Raw genomic sequence first — 27,082 nt, 5'->3', positions numbered from 1 at the left:
AGTCGGCGCTACACGGCAGCGACGTCCAGGCATCGATAGTGCTTTTCGGACGAGCATGGCCCAGTTGAGTTCCAAGCGTCGGTCACTGCAGTAGCCATCTAGAAACCGTGCGGAACCAGTCAGTCTAGGAAGTTGAATCCGATCCTACGATCCAATCCGATCCGATCCGACCTCGTCTTTGAAACTTACACCAGAAACTAGACAAAGGCACACGCAGAGTGGTAAAGCGAGATCAACCTAAACCGTAAACCTAACATAAACTAGAGCTCTAAAAACCAAATAAAGCCCAGTCAAGGTCCCCGAAAAGTGTTTCCCCAAAGATTATCGCGTAGCTAGTAAGTCTTCCGTACTTTCGGCTGTTGGGTAATTCGAGCATGCAGACCCTCGATTTCTTATCGTAAGATCGGTCATAGAAAAACATACGACTCCACTTGGGAGGTGTTTGTGGAGCGACTCGAGTGCGGAACCACACCTGTTCGGTCGATTCTGGCGCGGAGTGTAACCCAAATCCTCGTTCACTTCGGGATTTCCGAGCAAGGCGCCTGCCGCGGGCGTTACACAACACCCCGACTGCTGCCAGGGATCGATTCCGGTGTCTAATTCGACTTTCCTTGCCTTTCAAAGCCCCGCTGCCTGGCACACTTACACACTGTAATGCCAAAATCATTGACCTCTTCTACTGGCCACACCAATTTGCATTTCCACACCACCAACTGGGGGTTTTTTCTGTCAGCCTGTGTTTTTTCTGTTTCTTTCGCACTCCTCTGCGCTTTGTTTTAAATTTTAATGCGCTGCACATTGAACCCCAATATCCAAAATTAAATTGACGTTTTTAACACTCTGCCATTGGGCATTATTAGTGGGATTGCTCGTTAGGACAACAATCATTGACTTTTGGCCCGGGAACACTTTGAGCTTCTGTATTTCTGTATAGTATATTAAAACCGATTAGTGTATATACTTAGTGTGGAATTTTTGAATGTTATTAAGTGTAGACTAACTCGAATTCGCCACCTGATGCTGTCAATGATTACACGTATGCCTACGTAATTTAAGATCAGTAGATAGCCGCTAACATCGCTCGGTTTTCAACTTTGAACCAACGACCTTCAAAAGTTCCGCGTTGTTCTGTTGATGCGATCCTCCTAGATCCCTTAGTTAATTTTGAGTTTAAGACAGAGTACACTTCATTCGTGTGCTTCTTACCATCTGCCTCATTGACCTGGCAACGATTTATTTTTGGGTCCCTTGTCGTTGTTTTTCGGTTTCTTAATTGTATCTGTCCAACTAGTTTATGCGCAGATTAGCATTTTGTTTTATTTTGTTTTGTTTCGCCGCTTTGGCCCACAAATTCGTGGCAAGGTTTTTGAACTTGAAAAGACTCCGAAACGAGACGAGGCGAAACCCTTAGCAATGCTCAGCCACTTTCACTGTCCCCACATGTAAATTAAGCCAAGCCAGACACAGGATACGATTGATTATCTAATCCGATTTGCATTCACCGATTTAAAGCCGCTTTTTGGACATAGCCGATGTTGATCGCACTATTAGGCACTCTGGCTGCTTTTCTCGCGTTCCTCTTAACTCTGATCTTTGGCCGCGGCCAGAAAAGATTCAAACCCGTCCAGTCGTCAGCAGCAGCATTGGCCACGACAGCAACAACTAGCGACGGCGACCACAGCAACACCGCTACCAATCGTAAGAATCCACAACTTTGTTAAACCGAAACACTTGAAGGGCACACAATCGCACACCTAGCTGATAACCCAGTTTAATTAGTCTGTAATGTGTGTGACTTTTGACCGTGACTAACTGGTATACTATTTTCGTTATCTCTGTGCTTGCAGACAACTCCAGCGTGATTGCAGCTACAGCAACAACAACCACAACAACTGGCAATCCCTCGACTGCAAAAGCGACTCCACCTGCCGCAGCAGCAGCAGCGGTGAAAGAGGGTGACAAGCGATTCCCCAAGGCCAGCATCAAGAAGGTCAAGTTCTCCAGCGAGAGCCTGAAATCCGAGGTGGAGGAGCTGTGCGAACAGTTGACGGACAACGCACTTACCGACCTGAGCAACGACAACATCCGCCTCACCTGCCACCAGAACAACAACAACAGCATCAACAAGAACAAAAACAACAACAGCGTCCACGTCAACATTGGCAATATGAGTGAGACAAATGAGTCCAATGACACCGCCGCCCAATCCGCGGAGGGCGAGAGGCCCAGCTTTCTGGTAGAAGAATACTATAATCCCAATCTGCTGGCGCCACCACTAACCATTGTGCATTTCTTTTGACTCCCACAGGTGGGCGATGAGATCGATGAGAAGGCTGCCGAGGCGGGCGAGGCCTGCGACGAGTTCCCCCAGAAGATGCAGAACGATGTTCGGCAGAATGGCGATATTTCCGAGCGGCGTAAGCGGTTAAGGTAAGGCGAAATGGGTTTACCCAAATCAGAAAAAGCCATACATCAAAAATACATTATCTGTGTTACCGGCAGCCGGGTATTAGTCAGTATAAATACTTTGAAATTATAAAGAGTGTATATTAAATAACATTGCCGGCCGATAGTTTTGAGTTCCTTATCTAGAAAAGGACTAATCTTGTTTAATTCATAAATTTGAATATTCAAGTTCAGCCTTATCTGATGAACGTCTCCGCTATTCCACCTACTTGTACTAGATTAGGATTTTTCGAAATCCGCCAACAATCCACTTGAATGAAAGCCATAGATTTAATTTGCCACTTAAAGCGTTTATAACGAGAGATATGTATGGATAGTTTTCGCGCAGTGTAGCGAGCAAAACAAAGAACAGGTGACTGCGTCACAGGCAAACGCCGCCAAACATATCGCGTGAGTTTAGGGAAAAGAGACGGCACAAAGCTCGGGACACTGAGTGCGACCGAGAGGCAGTCTCCCAGCTCCGAGAACTGTTCGCGGTGCGCAAACATGGAGAGAAAACGCGAGAGGGGGCTGGTGAAAAGAGAGTGCCATGTGGGGACGCCGCGTTTTGTTTTCATTCATAATGCTTAAAACTTGTTTTGCCAGCCACTGGCTCGCTCTTGGGGGCTCTCCGCTGCTCCGGTTCTCCGGCCAACGCGGCGTAAGAGCGATGGCGGCCAGCTCCGCTCGGAGGTTCAGTTCCCAGGCAGTCGTCGGCTCCGTCGGTCCGCGTTCCGCAAACCCCAGAAACTCGAAGAACTAAGCCACAAGCCCCAGCCCGTTGCCCAAAGTTTCTCGCGTGTGCGGACATCGTTCGACATTGATTTTTGTGTTTTTTCGGCCAGCGGAGCGCGGTGAAAGTGGTGCAGTGGCACTAAAACATTTTCGTTTGTTAGTCACACTTGCATAATTGCGAGGAGCCCCGATAAAAACCACGACGATCCCCCTGCCAGAGTTCACTTTGGATGCTATTGGCCCTCGTGGAGCTAATTAGAATGTTGAAGCGTCGCGCCAGCAAGCGTTTCGTACTGGTTGAGTCCGGGGAAGATAACGCCAATGGGCCGGGATCGGGATCAGGAGCGGGCTCCTCGGGATCTGCCATACCCCAGTTTGTTGCCGTGGATTGTGGCCAGAACGAGAGTAATAACAATAGCAACGAGATGAGTGCCAGCATCAGCAATCACAGCGCCAACAACAACCAGTCGTCGCTACTGGGCGTCCCCGTGGTGGGAACTTTGAAGTAAATCCCATATCAAATACCCCTTTTTGTTTAATGCCATGCAATACTCGTCAACGGGTTGTAAACAAAGGCGAATTATGTGCAAGAATTTTGATCATGTCAGCTAAACCGGTTTTGTCAAATCTTCTTGCCATCGACTCGCCCCTCCCTTTCTTCTACACCTGTCTCATCGCGCCATTATCTACACCGACCAGCAAAAATTGGGGTACTGATTCAATAAGGTTTTACATTTAACAGAAAAAGAAAAGTCCAAGCCCCCTTTTAAGCCTTAGAATTTAGGATTCCCAAAGATTGAAAGCTCTTAAAGCCTATATTTGGCTTTAAAGGTATCATAGTTAATATATTTCGTTGCATTCTCTGCAGGTTTGCGAAATGTTACATTACATTTCTTTTATTAAACTTACTAACTCCTTTCTCGCATTTTTTTCCAGGCCGAGCATGTCGCGCGGCACTGGTCTGGGGCAGGATCGCCATCAGGACCGTGACTTCCACATAGCCACAACCGAGGAGTTCGTGAAGCGCTTCGGCGGCACCCGAGTGATCAACCGCGTCCTGATCGCCAACAACGGAATCGCGGCCGTCAAGTGCATGCGTTCCATCCGAAGATGGGCGTACGAGATGTTCAAGAACGAGCGGGCCATTCGGTTTGTGGTGATGGTCACGCCGGAGGATCTGAAGGCGAATGCCGAGTACATCAAGATGGCGGATCACTATGTGCCCGTGCCCGGCGGATCCAACAACAACAACTACGCCAACGTTGAGCTCATCGTGGACATTGCGCTTCGCACTCAAGTGCAGGTGAGTCCGGAATCTGGGGGCCACCGCCTTGTCGGTCCGTATTGTCTATTTGGCTTAGCCAGTTCCACCTAAAACGCATCGTACGATTTGTATTTGCACTCTGTCAATCGGAGGAACTAGCAAAGTCAAGCGATCGTCCCGCATACCAATATAGAGAGCCCTGTTTGTGTTGTGTCTTTACGAGACGGCCGGCATTTGGAAGCAGATAGATATAGAAGACTGTATGTGTCAGCCAACACTGTGCTACAAAATTTGACTAAATACCCAGGGAACGGTTGTTTATGGCTGGAGATATGGACAAAGTATAGGCCGACCGCCCAGCCCAATTTTCGAAGTGTCTTATCACATAACGAACACTTGAGAGCAATTCAAATGTATTTTATGAAAGCCTTTGGTTTGTTTTCACGGTCACTTTTACTGTGTAAACGATTGTACGTGTCAATTACCAGTTAAGAAATAAAATAACTTTTTGAATAGGGGTACATACAGCTTCACAACTACAAAACAAAGGTAAAATGAAATGTCTTCTAATTTTAAAAACAATTTGAGTAATTTTAATTTATTCAGTTTTTAAACACCCCTAATTATCTTGCCGAGAATATAAGATCGTACAAATTTTGGAAAATAGAAATAACATACTTGTCTGCGTCTTTGATATTGAATTTTAATTAATATTAAACTTAAACAGGTACTAATTAAGAACTGGCAATTGTATGCACTTGTTGCAATTATTCTTGAGATATAACTCACCTTTATATCTGTAATCTAAGACCCTCCATTATTCCATTCCCCTCTTACGGACCAACAATCTCGTCTGGAACTTTGTGGTTAGGATGGAGTGCATTCAAAACACTTACGAGTGGAAATTCACTGTTAAGTGTTCACTTTCAATAGTTGTTGCAGGCCACTTGGGGTTAATTAGCAAATGCGTCAAAATCTTTTGGCACAGTGTGAATTATCTATTTTGTTTTGCTTTCCGGGTGTTGTCGATGAATGCGGCAATGACGTCACGATTGATTTTTCATAACAATAAAGCGGCATACCATAATTTTCCCCACACCCACACCCTCACCCACCCCCACTCCGCTGTCCTTGAGGTATTGGGCTTATTAAATGAAAATGAACTGTTTATGACCCCGTTTATGAACCGATTCTGATTGCAGGCCGTTTGGGCTGGCTGGGGTCATGCCTCCGAGAACCCTAAGCTGCCGGAGCTGCTCCACAAGGAGGGTCTGGTGTTCCTTGGCCCGCCGGAGCGTGCCATGTGGGCGCTGGGCGACAAGGTGGCCTCATCGATTGTGGCCCAAACAGCCGAAATCCCCACCCTGCCCTGGTCCGGCTCGGACCTGAAGGCCCAGTACAGTGGCAAGAAGATCAAGATATCCAGCGAGCTGTTTGGCCGCGGCTGTGTGAGCAATGTGGAGCAGGGTCTGGCCGCAGTGAACAAGATTGGTGAGTGGAATCTACAAAAAGTTTGAAGGCAAGTGATGCCTTAACATCGTATTTTGCAGGCTTCCCTGTGATGATCAAGGCCTCGGAGGGAGGTGGCGGCAAAGGCATTCGTCGCGTGGACACCAGCGAAGAGTTCCCAGCGCTGTTCCGCCAGGTTCAAGCCGAGGTGCCCGGGTCACCTATTTTTGTGATGAAGCTGGCCCGCGGTGCTCGCCATTTGGAGGTGCAACTCCTGGCGGATCAATACGGCAATGCCATCAGCTTGTTTGGCCGTGACTGCTCCATCCAGCGTCGACATCAAAAGATTATCGAGGAAGCTCCTGCCATCGTAGCTCAGCCAGAGGTGTTTGAGGACATGGAGAAGGCCGCCGTTCGACTGGCCAAGATGGTGGGCTACGTCAGTGCTGGTACCGTGGAGTATCTGTATGACCAGGAGGGCCGTTACTTCTTCCTGGAGTTGAACCCCCGTCTGCAGGTGGAGCATCCGTGTACGGAGATGGTGGCCGATGTGAATCTGCCCGCCGCTCAGCTGCAGATTGGAATGGGAATTCCTCTTTACCGGCTGAAGGATATCCGTTTGCTGTACGGAGAGTCTCCGTGGGGATCCTCTGTCATCGACTTTGAAAATCCGCCAAACAAGCCCCGTCCCTCTGGTCATGTCATCGCTGCTCGTATTACCTCCGAGAATCCCGACGAGGGCTTCAAGCCCAGCTCGGGAACAGTTCAAGAGCTGAACTTCCGGTCCAGCAAGAACGTGTGGGGCTACTTCAGTGTCGCCGCCAGTGGAGGATTGCACGAGTTCGCGGACTCACAGTTTGGGCATTGTTTCTCCTGGGGCGAAAATCGACAGCAAGCTCGAGAGAACCTGGTGATTGCGCTTAAGGAGCTGTCCATTCGTGGTGATTTCCGCACCACCGTGGAGTACCTGATCACTCTATTGGAGACGAATCGTTTCCTGGACAACAGCATTGACACCGCCTGGTTAGACGCCTTGATTGCAGAGCGTGTGCAGTCCGAGAAACCGGATATCTTGCTGGGCGTTATGTGCGGATCCCTGCATATCGCAGATCGTCAGATAACCGAGAGCTTCTCCAGCTTCCAAACCTCGCTAGAGAAGGGTCAGATTCAAGCGGCAAACACGCTGACCAACGTGGTGGATGTTGAGCTAATCAACGATGGCATTCGCTACAAGGTTCAAGCTGCGAAGAGCGGAGCCAACTCTTATTTCCTGCTAATGAATAGCTCGTTCAAGGAGATTGAGGTGCACCGCCTCTCCGACGGTGGTCTGCTTATATCCTTGGAGGGAGCCTCCTACACCACGTACATGAAGGAGGAGGTGGATCGCTACCGCATCGTAATCGGCAACCAGACGTGCGTCTTCGAGAAGGAGAATGACCCCTCGCTGTTGCGCAGTCCGTCAGCAGGAAAGCTCATCAATATGATTGTGGAAGATGGCGCTCATGTGGCCAAGGGCCAGGCCTATGCTGAGATCGAGGTGATGAAGATGGTAATGACTCTGACGTCCCAGGAGGCGGGAACAGTTACATTTGTGCGGAGACCGGGAGCAGTTCTGGATGCGGGATCGCTTCTGGGCCATTTAGAGCTAGACGATCCGTCGCTCGTGACGAAGGCGCAGCCGTTTAAGGGACAGTTCCAGCAGCCAGAGAACGCTCCGGTTCCGGAGAAACTGAACAGGGTTCACAATACTTACAAGAGCATCCTGGAGAACACACTGGCTGGCTATTGCCTGCCTGAGCCGTTTAATGCCCAAAGACTAAGGGACATCATCGAGAAGTTCATGCAGAGTTTGCGCGATCCCTCGTTGCCGTTACTGGAGCTGCAAGAGGTTATCGCCTCTATCTCTGGCCGCATCCCCATCTCCGTGGAGAAGAAGATCCGCAAGCTAATGACGCTGTATGAGCGCAACATAACCAGTGTCTTGGCCCAGTTCCCATCGCAGCAGATCGCCAGCGTGATCGATAGCCATGCAGCTACCCTGCAGAAGCGCGCTGACCGAGATGTCTTCTTCCTAACCACCCAGACCATTGTTCAGTTGGTGCAGCGTTACCGGAATGGAATCCGTGGCAGGATGAAGGCCGCCGTGCATGAGCTACTGCGTCAGTACTATGACGTGGAGTCGCAGTTCCAACACGGACATTATGACAAGTGTGTGGGATTGGTACGGGAGCATCACAAGGACGACATGCTGACGGTGGTGAATACCATCTTCTCCCACTCTCAGGTGGCCAAGAAGAATCTGCTGGTCACCTTGCTCATTGATCACCTCTGGGCCAACGAACCTGGACTAACAGACGAACTGGCCAACACTCTGAGCGAGCTGACCTCCCTGAACAGAGCTGAGCACTCGAGGGTGGCGCTGCGATCCCGTCAAGTGCTGATCGCTGCACACCAGCCGGCCTATGAGCTGCGCCACAATCAAATGGAGTCGATCTTCCTGTCGGCCGTTGACATGTACGGGCATGACTTCCACCCGGAGAACCTGCAGCGTTTGATTCTGTCGGAGACCTCGATCTTCGACATCCTGCACGACTTCTTCTACCACTCCAACCGCGCCGTGTGCAATGCCGCTTTGGAGGTTTATGTAAGGAGAGCTTACACCTCCTACGAGCTGACCTGCCTTCAGCATCTGGAGCTGTCCGGTGGCCTACCGCTTGTACACTTTCAGTTTCTCCTTCCTACCGCCCATCCAAACAGGCTATTCTCACGAATGTCCTCCCCCGACGGATTAGATCAGGCAGCTGCTGAGTCCTTAGGAAGTTCATTTGTGCGCACCGGGGCGATAGCGGCCTTCGACTCATTCGAGCACTTTGAGATGTACTCGGACGAGATTCTGGATCTGCTCGAGGACTTTGTCTCGCCCGCGATGGTCAATGCCAAGGTCTTGGAGGCCGTGGAGGCGGCGGATTCCATCTCGGACAGCAGGCATAGCACCTCAATTAACGTGTCGCTGTCAGATCCCGTCACACGGGCAAATGCTGCTGAGGAGGCCAAGTCCACGGAACCGATTCACATTGTTAGCGTGGCTGTCAGGGAAACGGGCGACTTGGACGACCTGCAAATGGCCCAGATCTTTGGAAATTATTGCCAGGAGCATAACGAGGAGCTCTTCCAGCGACGCATCCGTAGGATTACCTTTGCCGCGCTGAAGAAGCGACAGTTCCCCAAGTTCTTCACGTACCGAGCCAGGGATAAGTTCACGGAGGATCGTATTTACCGGCATCTTGAGCCAGCATCTGCTTTCCATCTAGAGCTGAACCGCATGAAGACGTACGATCTTGAGGCCCTGCCCACTGCAAACCAGAAGATGCACCTGTATCTCGGCAAAGCAAAGGTGTCCAAGGGTCAGGAGGTGACGGACTATCGCTTCTTTATTCGCTCGATCATCCGTCACTCGGATCTGATTACCAAGGAGGCCTCATTCGAGTATCTGCAGAACGAGGGAGAGCGCGTACTTCTGGAGGCCATGGATGAGTTGGAGGTGGCTTTCTCGCATCCACACGCCAAGCGCACCGACTGCAACCACATTTTCTTGAACTTTGTGCCCACCGTCATTATGGACCCGGCCAAAATTGAAGAGTCTGTGACCAAGATGATTATGCGGTACGGACCACGTCTGTGGAAGTTGCGTGTATTGCAGGCTGAACTCAAGATGGTCATCCGACAGTCACCCCAGTCGCCCACTCAGGCAGTGCGCCTGTGCATCGCAAATGACTCTGGCTATTTCCTGGATATTTCTATGTACACTGAGCAAACGGAACCTGAGACAGGAATCGTAAGTCTTAATTAATAACTCTTTCGAAAATGGCTTTGAAACATTTCCACCCTCTATTTGAAGATCAAGTTCAAGGCCTACGGAGAGAAGCAGGGATCTCTGCACGGGCATCCCATCTCCACGCCCTACATGACCAAGGACTTCCTGCAGCAGAAACGCTTCCAGGCGCAGTCCAACGGCACCACCTACGTCTACGATGTGCCTGATATGTTCCGCCAGATGACTGAGCGACACTGGAGGGAGTTCTCGAAAGCTCGTCCCACCGTAGATATCCGCATTCCGGACAAGATACTAATCGAGTGCAAGGAGCTGGTTCTTGAGGGCGACAGTCTTGTTGAGATGCAGCGTCTGCCTGGCGAAAACAATGTGGGTTTCCTGTTTAACTAGCAATATCAGAGGTACTTAAGAATGTTCCTTGTTTATTTCAGTGCGGCATGGTGGCTTGGCGCATTGTCCTGGCCACTCCCGAGTACCCGAATGGCCGTGAGATCATTGTCATAGCCAACGACCTTACCTACCTGATTGGTTCCTTTGGCATTAAGGAGGACGTCCTATTCGCCAAGGCTTCCCAGTTGGCCCGCCAACGCAAAGTACCCAGGGTATGTCGGGTTTAAGCTCACAGATGTTCTTTTACGTTACACTATTACCATTATTTTCTTCTAGATATACATATCCGTTAACAGCGGTGCCCGCATCGGACTTGCTGAGGAGGTAAAGGCAATGTTCAAGATCGCATGGGAGGATCCAGAGGAACCGGACAAGGGCTTCAAGTACCTTTACCTGACCACCGAGGATTACGCCCAGGTGGCCAACCTGAATTCGGTGAGGGCCATCCTGATTGAAGACGAGGGCGAGCAGCGCTACAAGATCACCGACATCATCGGTAAGGACGACGGCCTGGGTGTGGAGAACCTGCGCTACGCCGGTTTGATTGCTGGTGAGACGTCGCAAGCCTACGAGGAGATTGTGACCATCGCCATGGTTACCTGCCGTACCATTGGCATTGGTTCCTATGTGGTGCGCCTGGGCCAACGCGTCATCCAGATCGACAACTCGCACATTATACTCACAGGCTATGCTGCGCTGAACAAGGTAAAAAGACATTTAGTTTTGTTCTCCTAAAGGCGTTTAATGATTTTCGGTCTTCTTCAGCTGCTTGGACGCAAGGTATACGCCTCCAACAATCAACTGGGAGGCACCCAGATTATGTTCAACAACGGTGTCACCCACAAGACTGAGGCCATTGACCTGGATGGTGTGTACACCATCCTCGACTGGCTCTCGTACATCCCCGCCTACATCGGTTGCGATCTGCCCATCATCCTGCCCAGCGATCGTATCGATCGGCCCGTGGACTTCATGCCCACCAAGTCGCCGTACGACCCGCGCTGGATGCTTGGCGGTCGTGTGAATCCCGTAAATGCCAATGACTGGGAGAACGGCTTCTTTGACCGCGACTCCTGGAGCGAAATCATGGCATCGTGGGCCAAGACGGTGGTCACCGGTCGTGCCCGGCTCGGTGGTGTCCCCGTGGGCGTTATTGCCGTTGAGACACGCAGCGTGGAAGTGGAGATGCCTGCCGATCCCGCCAATCTAGACTCTGAAGCCAAGACCTTGCAACAAGCGGGTCAAGTGTGGTACCCGGACTCCTCGTACAAAACGGCACAGGCAATCAAGGACTTCGGGCGAGAGGAGCTGCCACTGATCGTGTTCGCCAACTGGCGTGGCTTCTCCGGCGGTATGAAGGACATGTACGAGCAAATCGTCAAGTTCGGCGCCTACATTGTCGATGGCCTCCGGGAGTACAAAAAGCCAGTGCTCATCTACCTGCCGCCCAATGCCGAGCTGCGAGGTGGAGCCTGGGCCGTGTTGGATTCCCTCATTAACCCGCGCTATATGGAAACATATGCCGATCCGGAAGCCAGAGGAGGAGTGCTCGAGCCGGAGGGCATTGTGGAGATCAAGTACAAAGAGAAAGACCTGGTCAAGACGATACACCGACTGGATCCCACCACAATTGGGGTAGGTTTCAAATACCAGTTAAAAACACGGAGCTATTATTTCAATCAATATTTTAAAATATAGCTGAAGAAGGAGTTCGATGAGGCAAATGCGTCTGGCGACAAGGTCAAGGCTGCTCAGGTGGACGAGAAGATCAAGGCTCGCATTGCCGTGCTTATGCACGTTTATCACACGGTAGCAGTTCACTTTGCCGATCTGCATGACACCCCCGAGCGAATGCTGGAGAAGGAATGCATCAGCGAGATTGTTCCCTGGAGGGATTCCCGCCGTTGGCTCTACTGGCGTCTGCGCCGTCTCCTGCTGGAGGATGCGTACATCAAAAAGATTCTGCGCGCCCAGGACAACCTCTCCGTAGGCCAGGCCAAGCAGATGCTGCGACGCTGGCTGGTAGAGGAAAAGGGTGCCACAGAGGTGAGACGTTTTGCCTAAACAATCTAGGCGTCAATACAACAGATCTATTTTTATTATCAGGCATACCTGTGGGACAAAAACGAGGAAATGGTGTCTTGGTATGAGGAGCAGAGCAACGTCGAGTCTATCGTTTCCCGCAACGTGAATTCCGTGAGACGCGATGCCATTATTTCTACCATTTCAAAAATGCTCGAGGTAAGTGCTACCAAATCTTAATCCTAATCGTTTCGAAACTGACCGCTCTCGTTCTCGTTTGTTCCGCAGGACTGTCCCGACGTAGCGCTGGACGCTGTGGTAGGTCTCTGCCAGGGTCTGACGCCCGTAAACCGGGGCGTGGTCGTACGCACACTAGCCCAGATGCAGCTGAACGAGGAAACCTCAAACAGCACCCAGGGATGATTCTACGCTAGCTTCTAAGTTCGTTTTAGGCCCCTATTTCACCCCTACCCCTTCCCGCCTTTCACCACATTTCTCAGCCCCGCATTGCGCTTGTAAAATACCGCAAGGCTTGCATGATGTGCATTTTGTTTAGTTGAATTTGTTTAAACGTAATTAGACTAAATCTAGTTATGTATTGGAGTTGTAGGCTTGGGTTGATTTGTTGCCTAACTGGCCCCGGTAAACTAGTTGTATCGTGTACATAATTAAATATGTATATCGCTTGAATACAAATCATTCCATTAGTTATCTAAGAACTAAAGTCCTTTGTACACAAAGCTTTTTTGAATTATACGAGTTACTGAAAATATATATATGGTACAAAACATTTTTAAAAAATCGCTGGATGGCAAGTGGTGTTTTTCGTTTTCTTTTCTTTTGGTTCCACAGGATCGATAATGTACATAATTTCATTTATTTTATATAAATTATTAATGAAATCTATCGCAGTCTCGGGTAATATCCTCCGTTTTGCTGCGCTCCTATTTGCCGTCTCTCATAAAATGAAGGTGAGTGTGGCGTGGGGAAAATGGATTGGTGAGAGTCGGGTTCAGTTCAGGTTATCTAGCCAATCGGGCTCGGCGACACTTATCTTCTCTATTATGGAATTGACTTGGTAGCACAATGACTGGATCTGTCTATCCCACTGCGGCAGTAGTTCGCGATTCTCGAAGTGGACAATGCCCGAAATCTGGTCGATGTGTCCGTTCATGCGGCCCTCGGTGATCATCTGGGAGGCGATCTTTTCCGCCTTCGCCGCGGGTATGTCCAGCAGGGCGCCCAGCTCCTCGAAGGTGATGTTGTTGTACAGCTTGCTGGCCGACAGCAGATTGTGTTCGAAAACAGCTCGATCTAAGATCGAGGAGCCATCTTGAGTGGCAGCCTTTTGGTGGTCCTGCAGCAGGGCTTCAAACTCCTGCAGCTCGGAACGTCGGATGATGCGCTCCAAATACATCTTCTCAAGAATGCCGTAGGCCGGCAAGTGCTGGCAGCGTTCGTCCTTGAACAGGGTGGCCAGCATGCGGGAGCGTTGCTGTCCGGCGGAGGCGAGAACTGTGCAGATAAGCGCCTTCTTCAGCGCCGTCATCCTCTCGCCCTGGTCCACAATCTTGCGGTAGGAGAGCTCGTTGTATCGCTGGGCGGCTTCGATGAACTTGCGTCGGTAGTCCAAGACACGCGCATAGCAGACTTTGTATAGCACCTTCAAATTATGCATTTGGGAAGGTATAGTTTTTGAATGGTTCATATAGCTAGATGTATTTTACCTGCAGCTCTTCAGAGTTAGTCTCGGCCTGCAGTAGCGAGGCACGATTGATGAAGAGCTCGGCCTGCATGGAATCATTGTCCTCTAGGTAGAGACGTGCTATTTTTAAGTAGGTGCCCAGCTTGCACTCCACGGAGTACTGCTTCTGGCCCGTCTCCAGCGGGATGCCCACCAGCACCGTGGCTGCATCGCGCCACTGCTGGTTGCGCTCGTAGATGTTGGCTAGATGGAACCGGATGCCGGCCACCTGCTCTTCGAACGAGATGACGCGCGGATTGACCTTCTCCAGGGTAAAGTGGGAGAGCTGCTTGGACAGGTCGTCGGGCAACTTGCTAAGCTCGCTGCCCACGTCGTTGAGGATCTGACGCGAGATCACCAGGCTGACGTGCTCGTTCACAATGGCCTCCACAAAGAGCCGGAGGCCGTCGATCAACTCCTGGCCGGTGTTGGCCAGCACAGTTTTCAGCAGCTGACGATACTTGTCCGCCTGGTCTTTGTGCGTGCCGGTGAAGTTGATCAGGCCCATCAGCTGGTTGCGCAGGACGGCCGTCGAAATGCCCTTGTTCGTTTTTGCGTAGTTTGCGGCCATGTTAACTTGTTTCCCCAATTACTTCGCACTAGCTAAGAACAACAACGCAAGCTCATCCCCGATATCGATAACTCGCGAGTCGGCCGGAGCGTTGATGGGGCGCCAGCTTTTTTGTAGCTAGGTCTGAAAAAAAAGTATTTGTTAAGTTGTATGTATACGCTAATGCTTCCTATTTTTATTAACATACAAGTTGATAACTAGTTGAAACGTATGTTTGGTACAGTAAGCGACAGTTCAGACTTAGAGCTGACTCGGCCAAAAAGTATCCGAGTTGCTAAACGGTGCAACACTTGAACTATAATCAATAAGCAAGCTGGGCTTTTTGTCCCTAGGCGTCGGGTGAAATTCCTATTATAAGAACGAATACTTTAAGAAAAAACAAAGTGAAGAAGAATATTAGATAAAATAACGTATTACGTCCTCACAAGAGATAAACTCAATGTATACCTATATTTTTAAAACTAGCGCTTTTAAAGTGTTGTAAAATAAGGGATGCAGTCCTCCAAATTATCGATAATTTGATTTCGATACCAAACTGATAGTGAGTGCTGCAGTAAACAGGGGAAAAATTTATGTGTCCGGGTCCAATTGGCCTGAGAATCCTGCATCCTAACCGGGCAAGACGATCCGCATGTGTTACATGATCAGTGTTTAGTCGAGAAACTTGAAAGCGATCAGCGTGAAGAGCACCCTGGATGCAAAAGGGTGGGGACAAATCCCACACATACACACACTTATCAGAAGCAGCGCAGCTCGCCGAGTGAAGTGGAAAATGTATCCACAGGAGTCCAATGGCCGTATTTGCGAGCAGATATGAACGGAAATTGCCAATTGACGACACCCAATCGCTGAGCTGCGAGATAACCGCCGTCCAGGAGGTCGCCGGACATACGGTAGGTGATATCGCAGGGGGAGGAGCTGCTGACCCCAGCGAAAAATCAATAATTGTTGATGATTTCATGCAATCGGTGTGCGTGTGTGTGTGACGCCTGCAGGAGTACCTGCTGCGCGTGTGGAGGGGCGCCAACAACAAGGACTACTGGACCGTTCTGCGCCGCTACAATGACTTCGACCGGCTGGACAAGTCTCTCCGCGTCTCCGGCATCGAGCTGCCGCTGCCTCGCAAGCGCATCTTTGGTAACATGCGCCCGGAGTTCGTAGCTGAACGGAAGCAAGCCCTGCAAGTGTACATAAACGCCGTACTAATGAATCCCATATTGGCCTCTTCGCTGCCAGCCAAGCGCTTCGTCGATCCCGAGAGCTACTCGCAATCCTTCCACGGTGCGTTCACTTCCCAAGAGCCTTGGAGATTGACCAAAATACCCATAACCGATTTACCCTGATTTCTCTGCAGACCATGCCGTGCAGAACGCCCTGCTCTGCCTGCGAAGCGACTCTACGTGGTCCCTGGGCGGAACTATGGGCGCCATAGGCTGGCGCCTCCGGAAGCACTACTTCAAGGTGACTACTAAGCCGCCGGAGAAGAGCCACAACAAGCAGCTGGTCAAGAGCGGCTCGCAAACCCATCAGAGCAAGCATTTCGCTGCTGGGAGCAGCAATGGCAGTGGTCACTCCATCGATGCGGGAACCCTGGATCCGGGGGCCGAGGTGGTTGCCGAGTGGCTCGAGTACGGGCCAGACAAGTTCGTCGACGAGAAGGAAATCGGTGGCATAATGAAGAGCTTGATGGGCCTCCAGCATCCGCACATAGAGCCGATTCTACTGGCCGCCCACACCGAAAACGGATGCCTTGTTATCAGGAAGTCAGTATCTCAAGTAAGCTTTCGCGGATCAAGGCTAATATTGTTGCTTATTACGCACACAGGTTCCATAAGCACGGTACCCTGAAGGACGTTTTGTGCATGGCCGCAAATCCAAAGAATCCCTTTCTCAGCAAGTATGGCAATCCGAAGGGGCGCACTGCCCTCTCAATGAAACAGGTTGCCACGTATGGCAAGCAGATCCTAGAGGCTCTCATATTCCTGCATTCCAAGGGTTACGCTTACGGTAATGCAGGAAAGAACCCGTCAAAGATAATAGTAGTTAACTCTTTCAAATTATTTAAGGTCACCTCCATTCCGGAAACATCGTGATAGTGGACGACTGCGTTAAGCTGCTGGACATCGAGAACTTTTTACTGGGCGTGCCGGCATTCTACCGGCCGTTTTTCATGCAGCACAGCAAAATCCACGCCATCGAGACTATTGATGTATACTGTTTTGGTCATGTCCTCTTTGAAATGGCCATGGGTTATCCGCTGCAGGAGTCTGTTGTGCGCCAGATCACTGAATGTCCGGAGGCGTTAAGTGGGTTATTTCATATTACTACGCTTTTGGTTTGATTCTAGATAATTTGGTCTTTGCAGAATGCCTGCTAGAGAGCATTCTGTCAAAGGAAGCTTGCAAGGCTGGCCTACCGACGTTGGAGCAACTTCTGGGTCACAGATTCTTTACACAATACGCTTCAACTGAAAGCGCTGGCGCTGCTGCCAATGCTGAGAAGCCGTACTTCAAGCTATCCCTGAACGCCAAAGAGCTGCTGAAGCAGGCAGCTATCAAAAGCGAGAATCGCCTGCGGGACGAACAGAAATCTGTAAAGAACCAGAAGCGCATCGTGCGCGTCCAGGAACTGATGAGCTCCGAGGAGGAAAAACGAAAGTCCAAGCAAAAAGCAGTTAGTTGCCCAATCCCCAAACCATTACACGTAGATCAATTTCACACAGCTCCTTAACGAACACTTTTTGGTTTCTCTTTTCGTTTATTTGAATCGATGCTTATGTCTAGAAACTAGAGCACAAACAGTCGAAGTTAAAGCAGCAAGGTTCTATTCAAACAAACAATGGACGCTTGTCGCTTGTGGCTGCCACTGCAACAGCAGCTTCCTCCAGCACAGCTGTGGCTGGTGGTGCAGACTCCTTTAACCGCTCCGACAGCACTCCCGAGGAGCCCACATTGGCCGGCATCAAATGTATTTATCAAACAGCCGTTCACAGCTTCAAATTAGTAGTTTGTAAGCTTGATCCATCAAACTAACTTGACTCACATGCGATTCCGTCTTCCTTACAGCACCACCGCTTACTCCGGCTCCGCACTTGGGCGCCATATATCAGCAGGTGCCGGCATCGCCTGGCGCTGCAGTGGAACGGCAATCCTCGACTCCGAACATGCTAGCTGAGGATGCGGACGACATTGATGGCGACGAACCGACCCGCAACGCTCTTCTGGAGTCCATCTGCAAGTTCAACCGCGGCTCGTTGCGTAAAGTGCGCTCCAACGACTAGCTGGGGTTTTAAGAGATTTATAAACATTACAATTTTGGACCAAATGTGGCGTTATGAAATAACGGTGCCATCAAAAAATAACTCGGAAAATAATCGAATTCGAAAAGCTACATTTTAGAGGCATATTTAAAAAAACAAAAACAATTCAGCAGTTCGAAAACACCGCTGAGCATAGCATATAATCCTAAACAATCCAGCAATTACTATATGTACTAACGAAACCCACTGATTATAATTATTGCATCTTATACGTGTCCACTATACATTGCATACGATTTGTCGACAAACAAGAATATGTCTATTTATGTAAACAAGTTACACGTCACTCATTTGCGAACAGACTCCCAGGTCGCAACTAAAGCTTTACCTATGTGTCCACTACACGACTGAAACTAACTTTGGTACGAATATCTAAAAATTAAAAACGGAAACAAAGAATCTAGAACAAACAAACAAAAAGAAAAAATGGAAAGAAACGACCGGAGGAAAAATGTAGTACTTTCCAATATTTACATAAGTCTGCACCAAAATTTGCACGGGACGAGACGCTATTCTTTTATAAGGCCCACTGGCCCATATAGTACATGGATATGGATGTTAGATGTCTAAGAAATTGTTCCTCGGTGTTGTGCTATCTCAACCAGCGCGTTTTTATCGCCAATTTTTAGTAGTTGTACTGCAGGTTTTGTAACTGAATTTGAGTTTTTATATTTCGAAGAGCCACGAATGTTTTTAAAACACGCAACTGTTCGTTAAGTCTAAACATATTCGGAGTCCTGGACTCAAAATAGTTGAAACAAGATAAAGACAAGGAAATGTGGCCAAGAATTTGCACTGTTATTGTTTTTCTTTTTATAGACAATTTATTAGGTGTGTATTTAACCGAATCCGAATTATGTATCGAGTATATTTATATTTGAATATGTGTATATACATGTAATTGATGTTTTGAGGCCACAAGAGCACCAGTAATAACGTAAATATCGTAACTTGGTATGTGAATTATCCTTTACCGACTGTGTGTATGTTTGATATGTATACTTTAAACGGGAATCGGAACCGAAAAGCTAACACGAAAGTAAGACGTATTCCCCACATTGCAAACCAAATAAAGCGTAAACTAATTGTCGTTGTAAGCCCGTCTTTAATATGCTGTCGATCCAAGGGGGCTCTCGTTTTTCTGTGTTGTCTGAGATTATATTTCTGTTTGAGTCTGGGAGTTCTCAAAATACGTTTAGTTAAACACTGTGATCATGGGTGACTCTCCGGAAGAGCGGCGCAGCAAGGACGTCGTGCCCGAGGCTTCCGCCAAGGAGGCGGAAACTGGCAAGGGGAAAAAAGAGAAGAAAGAAAAGTCGGCCGAGGGCAACCAGAAGGTAAGTTTGGCATACAAGTGGCGCATAATTTGGCTGGGTATTGATTCAACAAGCGCCACGAATTGCCACGGCGACAGGCCGTCAAGGAATATGGCAGGGAATGGCCTAATGGCATAATCATTTGTGGTTTTATGGCTAACCGCTACGCACTCGACCCGACTCTACTCCACTGATACCAAGCAATGGCAGCCGCTGCAGCAAAGAACTGGTCGGGTCTGGTGAATCTCTGCCTGGGGCAGGAGCGCGAGAAGGTATACGATTGATTTTGCCATTATGGTTACAATAGGTATTTGATGTCTTTTTAATGAATTGATGCTTGTAACGGAATGTGAACACGGGAATGGTATGGATTGTCTGAAATTTGGCCAAGTCACGCCATCTTGAGGGCGTTCTGTGGGGGATAATGTGTCTAAGGCATTACTAACATGCATATTCGGTTTCCCATTTCATCGTCATGCAGAGGCCGGCAAGCAGCCAGCGCGGTTCGCTGACCAAGTCCCACATAGGCGTTCCCTTGGGCATGGGTGCTCCGGCGGCCAAGGTAAGTCTGTCGAGTGAATAGTCCTCTCCCTTTTGACCAAAGGACCGCATGATTCGCAGCCCACGATGCGCTTCATGCCCACCTACCGTTTGGAGTCAAAGAATCCCCTCAATAAGGAGCGCGTGGAGAACATCATCAAGGCGGTGATGAATCGACACTACAACGAGGAGTATATGTTTCATCCCAAGCACTCACTCCACATGGCGGCCCAGGTCAGCGAGGAAATCAAGAACCGTATCAAGCTCGACAACTACGACAGGTGACTCGGGTGCTGTGTCCCTTTATTCTTGACTAAGCACATTTTCCCCAGATATCGCTACATAGTGCTGGTCACCGTGGGCGAATTCCTGATGCAAGGTCTCTACTCCATGGTGAACTTCTTGTGGGATGCTGAAAAAGACGGATTTGTGACCTACAGCGTGGAGAGACCTTCGTACTTTGCGGTCTGCACCACATTTTACCTGTACTACGATTGAAATCGGGATTCGGGCGCCTTCGATTGTTATTAAAATTGACGTTAATGCTTAAGTGAAAAACTTATGTACCTTGCTGTGTTGGTCATCAGATCAATTCACTTTGTTTGACACTCGGACTTGCACTGTAACTCACAGCTCACATTGTTTGACACCAGACTTTGGAATACATTAGGCATAATTCTGTAGTTGGCGTTTATTTAAATATCAGTGTAATAGCTTGATATAATATTTTTGAAGCCTAAATATTCGAACATCTTTCTAGTGATGCTGGGATTCTGCTGGGAACTGCATTCGACCGTTTAACTATCTCTGAGTGTACAGATTTATGATTGGTATATAAATAAATAATATACTTGAGAACACACGCATACACAACACATGCACTGGGCCAACTACTTGGATTATCATCGTATATTGACTGGTTTCGGTTCGTGGAATGACACTTGAACTCACAGAAACATAAATGTAGCATGAACGCATGTATAAATTAAAAACAAAACACCATTTTGTTGATAGCAGCCACAAGAAAACCAATGTAACAATTGCCAAACCCAATCAAACAGCAAAGACATTTTGGAGCAAATGCTACACGACGTTCTCTCTTCGGATGGAAGACGGATATAGATCGGGGATCGGAACACGATTTGGATTTGGTAGCCACTTTCACGTACCCACAGGCCAAAAACACCAGGGAACCTCTGGGAGATCGAGGGGAGCTGAACTGAAGCTCAGCCAGAACTCAACACTTCGCACTGATTGCTCTTATTTCGGGAAAATCGCACTGCAAATAAACTCTGGAGACACTTCGTAATGTTTGGTTTTGGACTCAACTGGACAATCAGACCACTACTTGGTGCACTTTTTGTCGCACTGCATTTTCAGCGTCGTTCATCATCACAAACTAAAGACCAAAAGGCGAAATCATCAGCGTAACACAAATCAAAATAGGAAATCAACTTTAAGGAACACAAAAACTGTTTCATCGAGATTACTTTGCACTAGTTGTTGGTCAAAAGCGGACACTCGAATGGACTTTTTGGAAAATGTTATCTTTTTACTCATGTTCTTTTCATTCTCAGTTGTACACTTTAACATAATAAAATTGAAAAAATTGCAGGTTTGGTTTTAAATACAATCTTGATCGACTTTCTTGAACTTTTAGCACAATAATAAAAGGATGTATGAACTTCACTGGCACTAACACATCGAGAACTTGAAATGAAACCATAAAGAGAGATCCTGTCTGCAAAAGAAGGTTAATTAATGGTTAATCAATACGCTAGGGGTTAGGGGTCATGAGGTGTGGGTGATATCTCCTCGGTTCTGCTCATGTCTCTGGATGTGTGCATCATGTGTGTCTATGTGTGTGTGTGCGGTGCTTGGAGGATGAGCATACACGACCCATGCGTGTATGTGACCCTCTTTGTCCTCCTCCTTTCGAGGGGCCAGGCCATCTAAGATACGACTACGACTGCTATGTTATAGTTATGTGGGGTGGACCCTCTTCTTGAGCACTGTGGCTAGTCATTACCTCCAGTTTGTCCAGCACCCGCCTCTCCTCCCCACCGCTTCTGCTCCACCTTAGGCCGTTCCACCGCGCACAACCACTATGACCAGGTGGTCCTCCTTCAGACCCTCCTCTGTCAGACTATGGCATGTGCGCTTCAGAAGCTCTGTGGAGAAGTCGCAGGGGGGAAAAGCGTACAGCACACCGGTGGCCTCCGTCTCCTTGTTTAGCAGAGATATGACGCCAGCCGCCTCCTTCTGCTTTAGGTAAGAGACCAGGTTTCTCAGCGGACGCGTCTGCACGCTGGCATCGTCGCAATTGGTGTCAATCGTGGACCCAGCCAAGCCCATGAAGATGGCGTGCGACGACGATGATGCAATTCGCTTTTGCACATCATCCAGCTTTGGCGGATCCAAGCGCAATCGCTGTGTGATACGTAGGTTGTGCTTGCCCTCCTCGTCGCGCATCAGCGACTCGACGATATCCGTATCGCCGTCCGTCAAATGAAATTTGGCTGGAAACAGAGAGCTCTTAAGGATCAGAGCTCCGGTCCACACCGTACTGCACTTGCGAGCCACCTCCGGCACCGTACTGGCCGATCCAAGGGCGTCGTTGCGGCGAGTCGAAGTGTCGGAATCGGATCCGGGAGAGCGAGCCCGCTTCAAAGGCGATCTGGACCGAGAACGCTCCACGCCAGGCTCTCGAGAGCTGGAGCGCGCTCCCCTGTCGTAGGATTCTCCAGGTGGGCGTCGCCACTCATCATCCACTCCTCCAGGAGGCGGCACCGACGACGAGGACCCACCCAAGGATCCAGGATGCGGCGGCCTATGAACATCGTTGTGATAGTGATACATGCCGCGTCCCCTTCCGCGATAGCCACCACGTCCACGGTAACCACCCCTGGGTGGATACGGAGAGTAACCCCCTCGCGGTGCGTAGGACGCCGACTCCTCGTAGTACGGATCATATTCCGGACGCCGGTACTCCAACGCACTTTCGTCATATGGCGGCTTGGAGCCCTTAAATGGTGGTGCCGGTGTGGCGCCCGGTAGTTCAGCGAAGTCCGTGCGAAGACGACGCTCCGGTCCGCCCAGTGGAAATCCTCGCATCTCTTTCACCGCCGCCGTGGCCGCCTCCACCGTCTCATACTGAATGTAAGCGTACGGCTCGCCCTTTTGGTACTCGATCTTCTTGATCGCGCCGAAACGATCGAACTCGCGCTCCAGTTGGGTGACTGAGGTCCAACCGCCCAAGCCTCCAATCCACATTCGAGTTGCCGGAGTCACCTTGCCGTATCCGATCTTGCACTGGAACTTGCCAATGTACTGGCCGGAAAGCTCGATCTTCGCCCGGTGAGCCATATCCAGATTCTGGTAGCGGACAAAAGCGAAGGCGTTGCCCGTGCCAGGCGGTGGACGCTTGATGTCGATATCATCCACCACTCCATACTTTCCGAATATACGACGCAACTCGTCGTCGGCAATGGTCACCTCTAGATTTCCCGCAAACAGAGTCCGCGTGGAAAGGGGATCATCCTCGGGCTGCACGTGGTGCAAGTAGTTGGGGAACTTGTCCTTTTTGCTTTCTGGCTTTTCGTAAGGAGCATGTGGACGCGGTGCTAGCGGCCTCATTGGAGCATACTGATGGGGTGGAGCGTGACCATGGAGGTGATGCGGATGGCCGCCGCGATGTAGAGGTGGACCGCGTGGCGGATGTGGATAGTCGTGGTGCATTGGCCGGTAATCCCGTGGATGTACAGCATGCGGATGCATATGGGGAGGACCGTAGCGATCATAGGGATCAAGCGGGGGCCGGCGGTGATCCAGAGGAGCCCCCGGGCCCATGGGTGATCGAGAGTAATGATAGCGCTCGTAGTCTGGCGGGGACATGGAGTGCCCGCGAGGTCTATAAAATTACAATTATAAGTTAGGCTATTGGAACAAGCTACATTATTTATGATGAAACACTACCTATACTCCGGTCTAGTCGTGGACTTGTACACCGGCTCCACTATGGCCATTTTGTCGTAGATGATGAGGCGCGGCTTGTGGTGCTTGGCCTCGCGCGCATCCTCCGGAGTCCGGAAGCAGACATAGGCCACCCTTTCATCCAGATCATGAGCCAGTCGCACACTGAAGTCTCCAAACTTCTTGTACTCGCGGTACAGGGTCTCCTCGATGAACTCGTCCGGAGCCTTGGGCGGCAGAGCGCTAACGCACAGGACTTTGTAGGCAGCGGGTCGCTCAGCGGGTGGAGGACCACGCAAGTAGGGCTCCCGGTGCGGAGAGCCGTAGCGGCCACGTGGACTCGGCGAGCGTTCCAAGCGGCGCCGCATGCGCTCCGGCGACAGGCGCTCCGGAGAGTCGCCCGGCACCCCGCTTCCGTTGTCGTAGCCACGACCCATGCTCCGCGAGTTGCGCGACAAACTGCTCCTGGCGGCCGGACCCGGGGAGCGCGAGGCGCTGCGCTTCATGTTGTGGATTTTGATTGTGATTCGATCGGCTCCGGCTCCGTCTCGATGACTACTCATGGGCGGCTCTTCCGGTGCTCTTTCCTCGGTTGGTGCTGCCTGAGAACTTTCTTGTAATTTGGTTGTGCGGATCTGCAATTATTCGAGAGAGGAGCCTTGTGAAAGTAATGCTGAAAAACGAGCAGACAAGCGGCGGCCAAGTGAAAAGAAAATGGCGGCTCGCCGACGACAAAGCAAAACCGCTATAAACGGAAAAGGACCCAAATCTGCAAAAATCTCATTGTTTTTACTGTCCTTACCTCTTCTGCTTGCTTCAAAGACAACAGCAGCTCTTTTTTGCCAATATATCGCAAATAATCCTCGTATTCTAAAATTTTCTGCAGCTTGCAAATTCTGTATGCGTCGAAAGTGGAATGCGTTTATCGATAACCAGCATACCAGTGCTGGCAGCGTGGATATTATCGATTCACATTAGGCTATTTTTTGCTTAACTGTCAAAAATTCAACAATTTAATGAATTGACCGAAAGACCCTAAGTGCTTATTGTTGAATTTTCTGCTGTGACCAGCTCGAACGCAAAAAGATGTATAAGCTATGTTTATTTTTACAATAAGTTAATATAAAATATTTCACCATTATTAAAAATAATATTCATGATACGTCCATTTTACTAACAGTTTCACAATTCCATAGCTTTGAAAATATTTTTGAAGTTAAATCTCTAACTTTTTAAATTACGGTAACTTGATCAGTTCTATTCTTTTGACTCCAATTTTATTTCTATCTTTGGTGGTGATATGTAAACTAATAAGGTGTGGATGACACCCATGTCTGTAATGTTACATTAAAATTTTTTAATTTATTTCGTTATAGGTTGTTAAAAACCATATAACCTGAAATCAAGTGCAAAGCAATTTAAGAGATTTCTTCCTAACGATTTTCCGAAATTTACAATAGTATCCAATCGTTTTATAGTTAAATTTCTTTGTATATTTTAGTTTTAGATGTATTTAGTTATCGCGCATCACTGTCTCGATAGGCAATTGACGCGGCAACCTCGTTTAAATTTGTTTAGGGTGCAGGTAGAATAAATCACAGGTAGAAAAGGGCCGAGCAGAATTAAAATCTCGTTACATGCCACATGCCGGAAAATCCGAGTAAGTGATTAGAAAGAAAGGCAGGGTTTTCACAAGCGGCCGCCTTGAATTTTCCGAGTATAAAGAGTGGCGCCCGTTAGCAGTCAGAACCATTGTTCTGCCAGAACTATAAGCGAAATGGTGCACTTAGCGACTGAAAAGAAGACCCCGGAGATGGAGCCCAAAGCCCCCAGGCAGCTCCAGCTGGGTGGCCACGTGGGGTTCGACACTCTGCCGGACCAACTGGTAAACAAGAGCGTCCAGAACGGTTTCAGCTTCAATATCTTGTGCATTGGAGAGACGGCTCTCGGCAAATCCACGCTCATGGACACGCTGTTCAACACCAGCTTTGGGTCCTCCCCCAGTCCGCATAGCCTTCCCAACGTTAAGCTGAAGGCATGCACCTACGAACTTCAAGAGAGTAGCGTCCGCCTGAAGCTTACCGTATGCGACACAATCGGATACGGGGACCAGGTGAACAAGGCTGATAGCTATAAGGCTCTTGTGGAGTATGTTGACAGTCAGTTTGAAGCGTATCTGCAGGAGGAGCTTAAAATCCAGCGTGCGATGGCCAGTGCCCACGATGGACGTGTGCACGCCTGCCTGTACTTTATATGCCCCACTGGTCATGGACTGAAAGCCATGGACTTGGTGTGCATGAAACAACTGGACACTCGGGTGAACATTATACCTGTTATCGCCAAGGCGGACACCATCTCCAAGTCGGAATTGTCTGGCTTTAAGGAGCGGATAATGGAGGAGCTGCACCGGAACAAAGTAAGCATCTACCAGTTTCCTACGGACGATGAGACAGTGGCCGATATCAACGCCTCTATGAATGGACACGTGCCCTTTGCCGTTGTTGGCAGTACGGAGTTCGTAAAGGTGGCCGGAAAACAAGTCCGTGCTCGGCAGTATCCCTGGGGAGCGGTACACATAGAGAATGAGGCGCACTGTGACTTTGTGAAACTGCGCGAGATGCTCATACGCACAAATATGGAGGATCTGCGAGAGCTAACCCACACACGGCACTATGAGCTCTTCCGTCAGCGGCGCCTGCAACAAATGGGCTTTGTGGATGTGGATAGCAACAACCAGCCGGTATCCTTCCAGCAGACCTTCGAGTCAAAGAGATCCGACCATTTGGCTTGCCTGCAGGCCAAGGAGGAAGAAGTGCGACAAATGTTCGTGCAGAGGGTCAAGCAGAAGGAGAACGAGCTGAAGGACAGCGAGAAGGACCTGCACACCAAGTTCGAGCGACTAAAGCGAGAGCACATTGAGGAGAAGGCCCAACTGGAAGATGCGCGTCGCAAACTAGAGGAGGATTGCCAGGAGTTGCAGCGCCGCAGGCTGCAATTGACAAATGGTACCCACACCCTCACCTTGGGCAGGGGCAAGAAGAAGTAGTCTCTTCTTACTCGACTCGATATTAATTTTGCGATTCGAGCGATTTGCAATTTAGAGTTCGGGGACTTAAATAAAAATTAGATACATATAAAAATAATTTGTTAGTCTTTGACGTAGATATAAAATCATGACGATTTTCTTTTACTTTTAGATAAAAATGCAAAAAATAAATAAATACTTAACTGAACAAATGTGTTTTTAATGATTGATTTTGCTTTTTTTTGAGGAGCAAACCAAATTATGTTTTCAATATCAACAATTAGTTTTGTATTATGCATTTCCAGATTTACAAAGGCAAAGTCATACAAAACAAATCAATCGAAATAAAACTAGGAAAATTGAAACATTTACATATCTTGCAACCGTAAAGTTGAAACATTAGAAAATTGCCTGACCAGACACACTTTGTAAAACACGAAAATGGTATCTTTTTCGCG

The 27,082-nt window shown here is 49.1% G+C and overlaps 6 protein-coding genes across 9 annotated transcripts; 4 read left to right on the top strand and 2 right to left on the bottom strand.

Annotated features, from left to right (window-relative positions):
• Nucleotides 1-56: 56 nt before the first annotated feature.
• On the top strand, nucleotides 57-12,940 carry LOC108029484 (acetyl-CoA carboxylase). 2 transcript variants are annotated; one of them, XM_017101747.3, is made up of 14 exons: nucleotides 57-221; nucleotides 1,513-1,698; nucleotides 1,848-2,236; nucleotides 2,309-2,430; nucleotides 4,117-4,483; nucleotides 5,647-5,935; nucleotides 5,995-9,728; nucleotides 9,792-10,094; nucleotides 10,157-10,327; nucleotides 10,392-10,820; nucleotides 10,881-11,750; nucleotides 11,814-12,161; nucleotides 12,222-12,356; nucleotides 12,426-12,940. In XM_017101747.3, the coding sequence occupies exons 2-14, from the start codon at nucleotides 1,533-1,535 to the stop codon at nucleotides 12,558-12,560; spliced, it is 7,458 nt and encodes a 2,485-aa protein (XP_016957236.1). In that variant the 5' UTR covers nucleotides 57-221; nucleotides 1,513-1,532; the 3' UTR covers nucleotides 12,561-12,940. The 2 variants fall into 2 exon arrangements, with proteins under 2 accessions (XP_016957236.1, XP_016957238.1); XM_017101749.3 differs by lacking the exons at nucleotides 57-221; nucleotides 1,513-1,698; nucleotides 1,848-2,236; nucleotides 2,309-2,430 and adding an exon at nucleotides 3,150-3,685.
• Nucleotides 12,941-12,953: 13 nt separating this feature from the next.
• Nucleotides 12,954-14,560, bottom strand: LOC108029482 (COP9 signalosome complex subunit 4). Its single transcript, XM_017101745.3, has 2 exons — nucleotides 13,865-14,560; nucleotides 12,954-13,800 (listed from the first exon to the last, which is right to left on the bottom strand). Exons 1-2 carry the CDS (start codon nucleotides 14,450-14,452, stop codon nucleotides 13,150-13,152), a joined length of 1,239 nt encoding a protein of 412 aa, XP_016957234.1. The 5' UTR covers nucleotides 14,453-14,560; the 3' UTR covers nucleotides 12,954-13,149.
• A 426-nt stretch (nucleotides 14,561-14,986) lies between these two features.
• On the top strand, nucleotides 14,987-18,868 carry LOC108029577 (PX domain-containing protein kinase-like protein). Its single transcript, XM_017101939.3, has 8 exons — nucleotides 14,987-15,345; nucleotides 15,448-15,733; nucleotides 15,807-16,215; nucleotides 16,278-16,459; nucleotides 16,519-16,758; nucleotides 16,818-17,125; nucleotides 17,236-17,419; nucleotides 17,518-18,868. Exons 1-8 carry the CDS (start codon nucleotides 15,244-15,246, stop codon nucleotides 17,730-17,732), a joined length of 1,926 nt encoding a protein of 641 aa, XP_016957428.1. The 5' UTR covers nucleotides 14,987-15,243; the 3' UTR covers nucleotides 17,733-18,868.
• A 16-nt stretch (nucleotides 18,869-18,884) lies between these two features.
• LOC108029578 (dynein light chain Tctex-type 5-B) lies at nucleotides 18,885-20,189 on the top strand. 2 transcript variants are annotated; one of them, XM_017101940.3, is made up of 4 exons: nucleotides 18,885-19,108; nucleotides 19,569-19,649; nucleotides 19,709-19,908; nucleotides 19,960-20,189. In XM_017101940.3, exons 1-4 carry the CDS (start codon nucleotides 18,986-18,988, stop codon nucleotides 20,123-20,125), a joined length of 570 nt encoding a protein of 189 aa, XP_016957429.1. In that variant the 5' UTR covers nucleotides 18,885-18,985; the 3' UTR covers nucleotides 20,126-20,189. The 2 variants fall into 2 exon arrangements, with proteins under 2 accessions (XP_016957429.1, XP_043947572.1); XM_044091637.2 differs by having other exon boundaries at nucleotides 18,984-19,359.
• Nucleotides 20,190-21,158: 969 nt separating this feature from the next.
• Nucleotides 21,159-24,587, bottom strand: LOC108029576 (RNA-binding protein spenito). 2 transcript variants are annotated; one of them, XR_006367608.2, is made up of 4 exons: nucleotides 24,402-24,587; nucleotides 23,603-24,234; nucleotides 21,657-23,537; nucleotides 21,159-21,368 (listed from the first exon to the last, which is right to left on the bottom strand). XR_006367608.2 is itself a non-coding variant. In XM_017101937.3 (3 exons), exons 2-3 carry the CDS (start codon nucleotides 24,160-24,162, stop codon nucleotides 21,707-21,709), a joined length of 2,391 nt encoding a protein of 796 aa, XP_016957426.1. In that variant the 5' UTR covers nucleotides 24,163-24,234; nucleotides 24,402-24,587; the 3' UTR covers nucleotides 21,159-21,706. The 2 variants fall into 2 exon arrangements, 1 of the variants encoding a protein (XP_016957426.1); XM_017101937.3 differs by having other exon boundaries at nucleotides 21,159-23,537.
• A 552-nt stretch (nucleotides 24,588-25,139) lies between these two features.
• Nucleotides 25,140-26,836, top strand: LOC108029795 (septin-2). Its single transcript, XM_017102309.3, has one exon. The coding sequence runs from the start codon at nucleotides 25,377-25,379 to the stop codon at nucleotides 26,643-26,645; it is 1,269 nt and encodes a 422-aa protein (XP_016957798.1). The 5' UTR covers nucleotides 25,140-25,376; the 3' UTR covers nucleotides 26,646-26,836.
• Nucleotides 26,837-27,082: the final 246 nt, after the last annotated feature.

This window comes from Drosophila biarmipes, chromosome 2R (genome assembly GCF_025231255.1).
Source record: "Drosophila biarmipes strain raj3 chromosome 2R, RU_DBia_V1.1, whole genome shotgun sequence".
In the NCBI taxonomy this organism is placed as follows: domain Eukaryota; kingdom Metazoa; phylum Arthropoda; class Insecta; order Diptera; family Drosophilidae; genus Drosophila; species Drosophila biarmipes.
This window is presented reverse-complemented; position numbering and strand designations above follow the sequence as displayed.

Bases quoted from the DNA above. Each gene is read 5' to 3' on its own strand.
- LOC108029484 (XM_017101747.3), top strand. From the start codon at position 1,533: ATGTTGATCGCACTATTAGGCACTCTGGCTGCTTTTCTCGCGTTCCTC. The intron at 10,095-10,156 runs GTGGGTTTCCTG...TGTTTATTTCAG, and splicing joins GTCTGCCTGGCGAAAACAAT to TGCGGCATGGTGGCTTGGCG. The intron at 11,751-11,813 runs GTAGGTTTCAAA...TTTAAAATATAG, and splicing joins TGGATCCCACCACAATTGGG to CTGAAGAAGGAGTTCGATGA.
- LOC108029482 (XM_017101745.3), bottom strand. From the start codon at position 14,452: ATGGCCGCAAACTACGCAAAAACGAACAAGGGCATTTCGACGGCCGTC. The intron at 13,801-13,864 runs GTAAAATACATC...CATAATTTGAAG, and splicing joins CTAACTCTGAAGAGCTGCAG to GTGCTATACAAAGTCTGCTA.
- LOC108029577 (XM_017101939.3), top strand. From the start codon at position 15,244: ATGGCCGTATTTGCGAGCAGATATGAACGGAAATTGCCAATTGACGAC. The intron at 17,126-17,235 runs GTTAGTTGCCCA...GCTTATGTCTAG, and splicing joins GAAAGTCCAAGCAAAAAGCA to AAACTAGAGCACAAACAGTC. The intron at 17,420-17,517 runs GTATTTATCAAA...TCTTCCTTACAG, and splicing joins CACATTGGCCGGCATCAAAT to CACCACCGCTTACTCCGGCT.
- LOC108029578 (XM_017101940.3), top strand. From the start codon at position 18,986: ATGGGTGACTCTCCGGAAGAGCGGCGCAGCAAGGACGTCGTGCCCGAG. The intron at 19,109-19,568 runs GTAAGTTTGGCA...ATCGTCATGCAG, and splicing joins CGGCCGAGGGCAACCAGAAG to AGGCCGGCAAGCAGCCAGCG. The intron at 19,650-19,708 runs GTAAGTCTGTCG...CATGATTCGCAG, and splicing joins TGGGTGCTCCGGCGGCCAAG to CCCACGATGCGCTTCATGCC.
- LOC108029576 (XM_017101937.3), bottom strand. From the start codon at position 24,162: ATGAGTAGTCATCGAGACGGAGCCGGAGCCGATCGAATCACAATCAAA. The intron at 23,538-23,602 runs GTAGTGTTTCAT...GTAATTTTATAG, and splicing joins ACGACTAGACCGGAGTATAG to ACCTCGCGGGCACTCCATGT.
- LOC108029795 (XM_017102309.3), top strand. From the start codon at position 25,377: ATGGTGCACTTAGCGACTGAAAAGAAGACCCCGGAGATGGAGCCCAAA.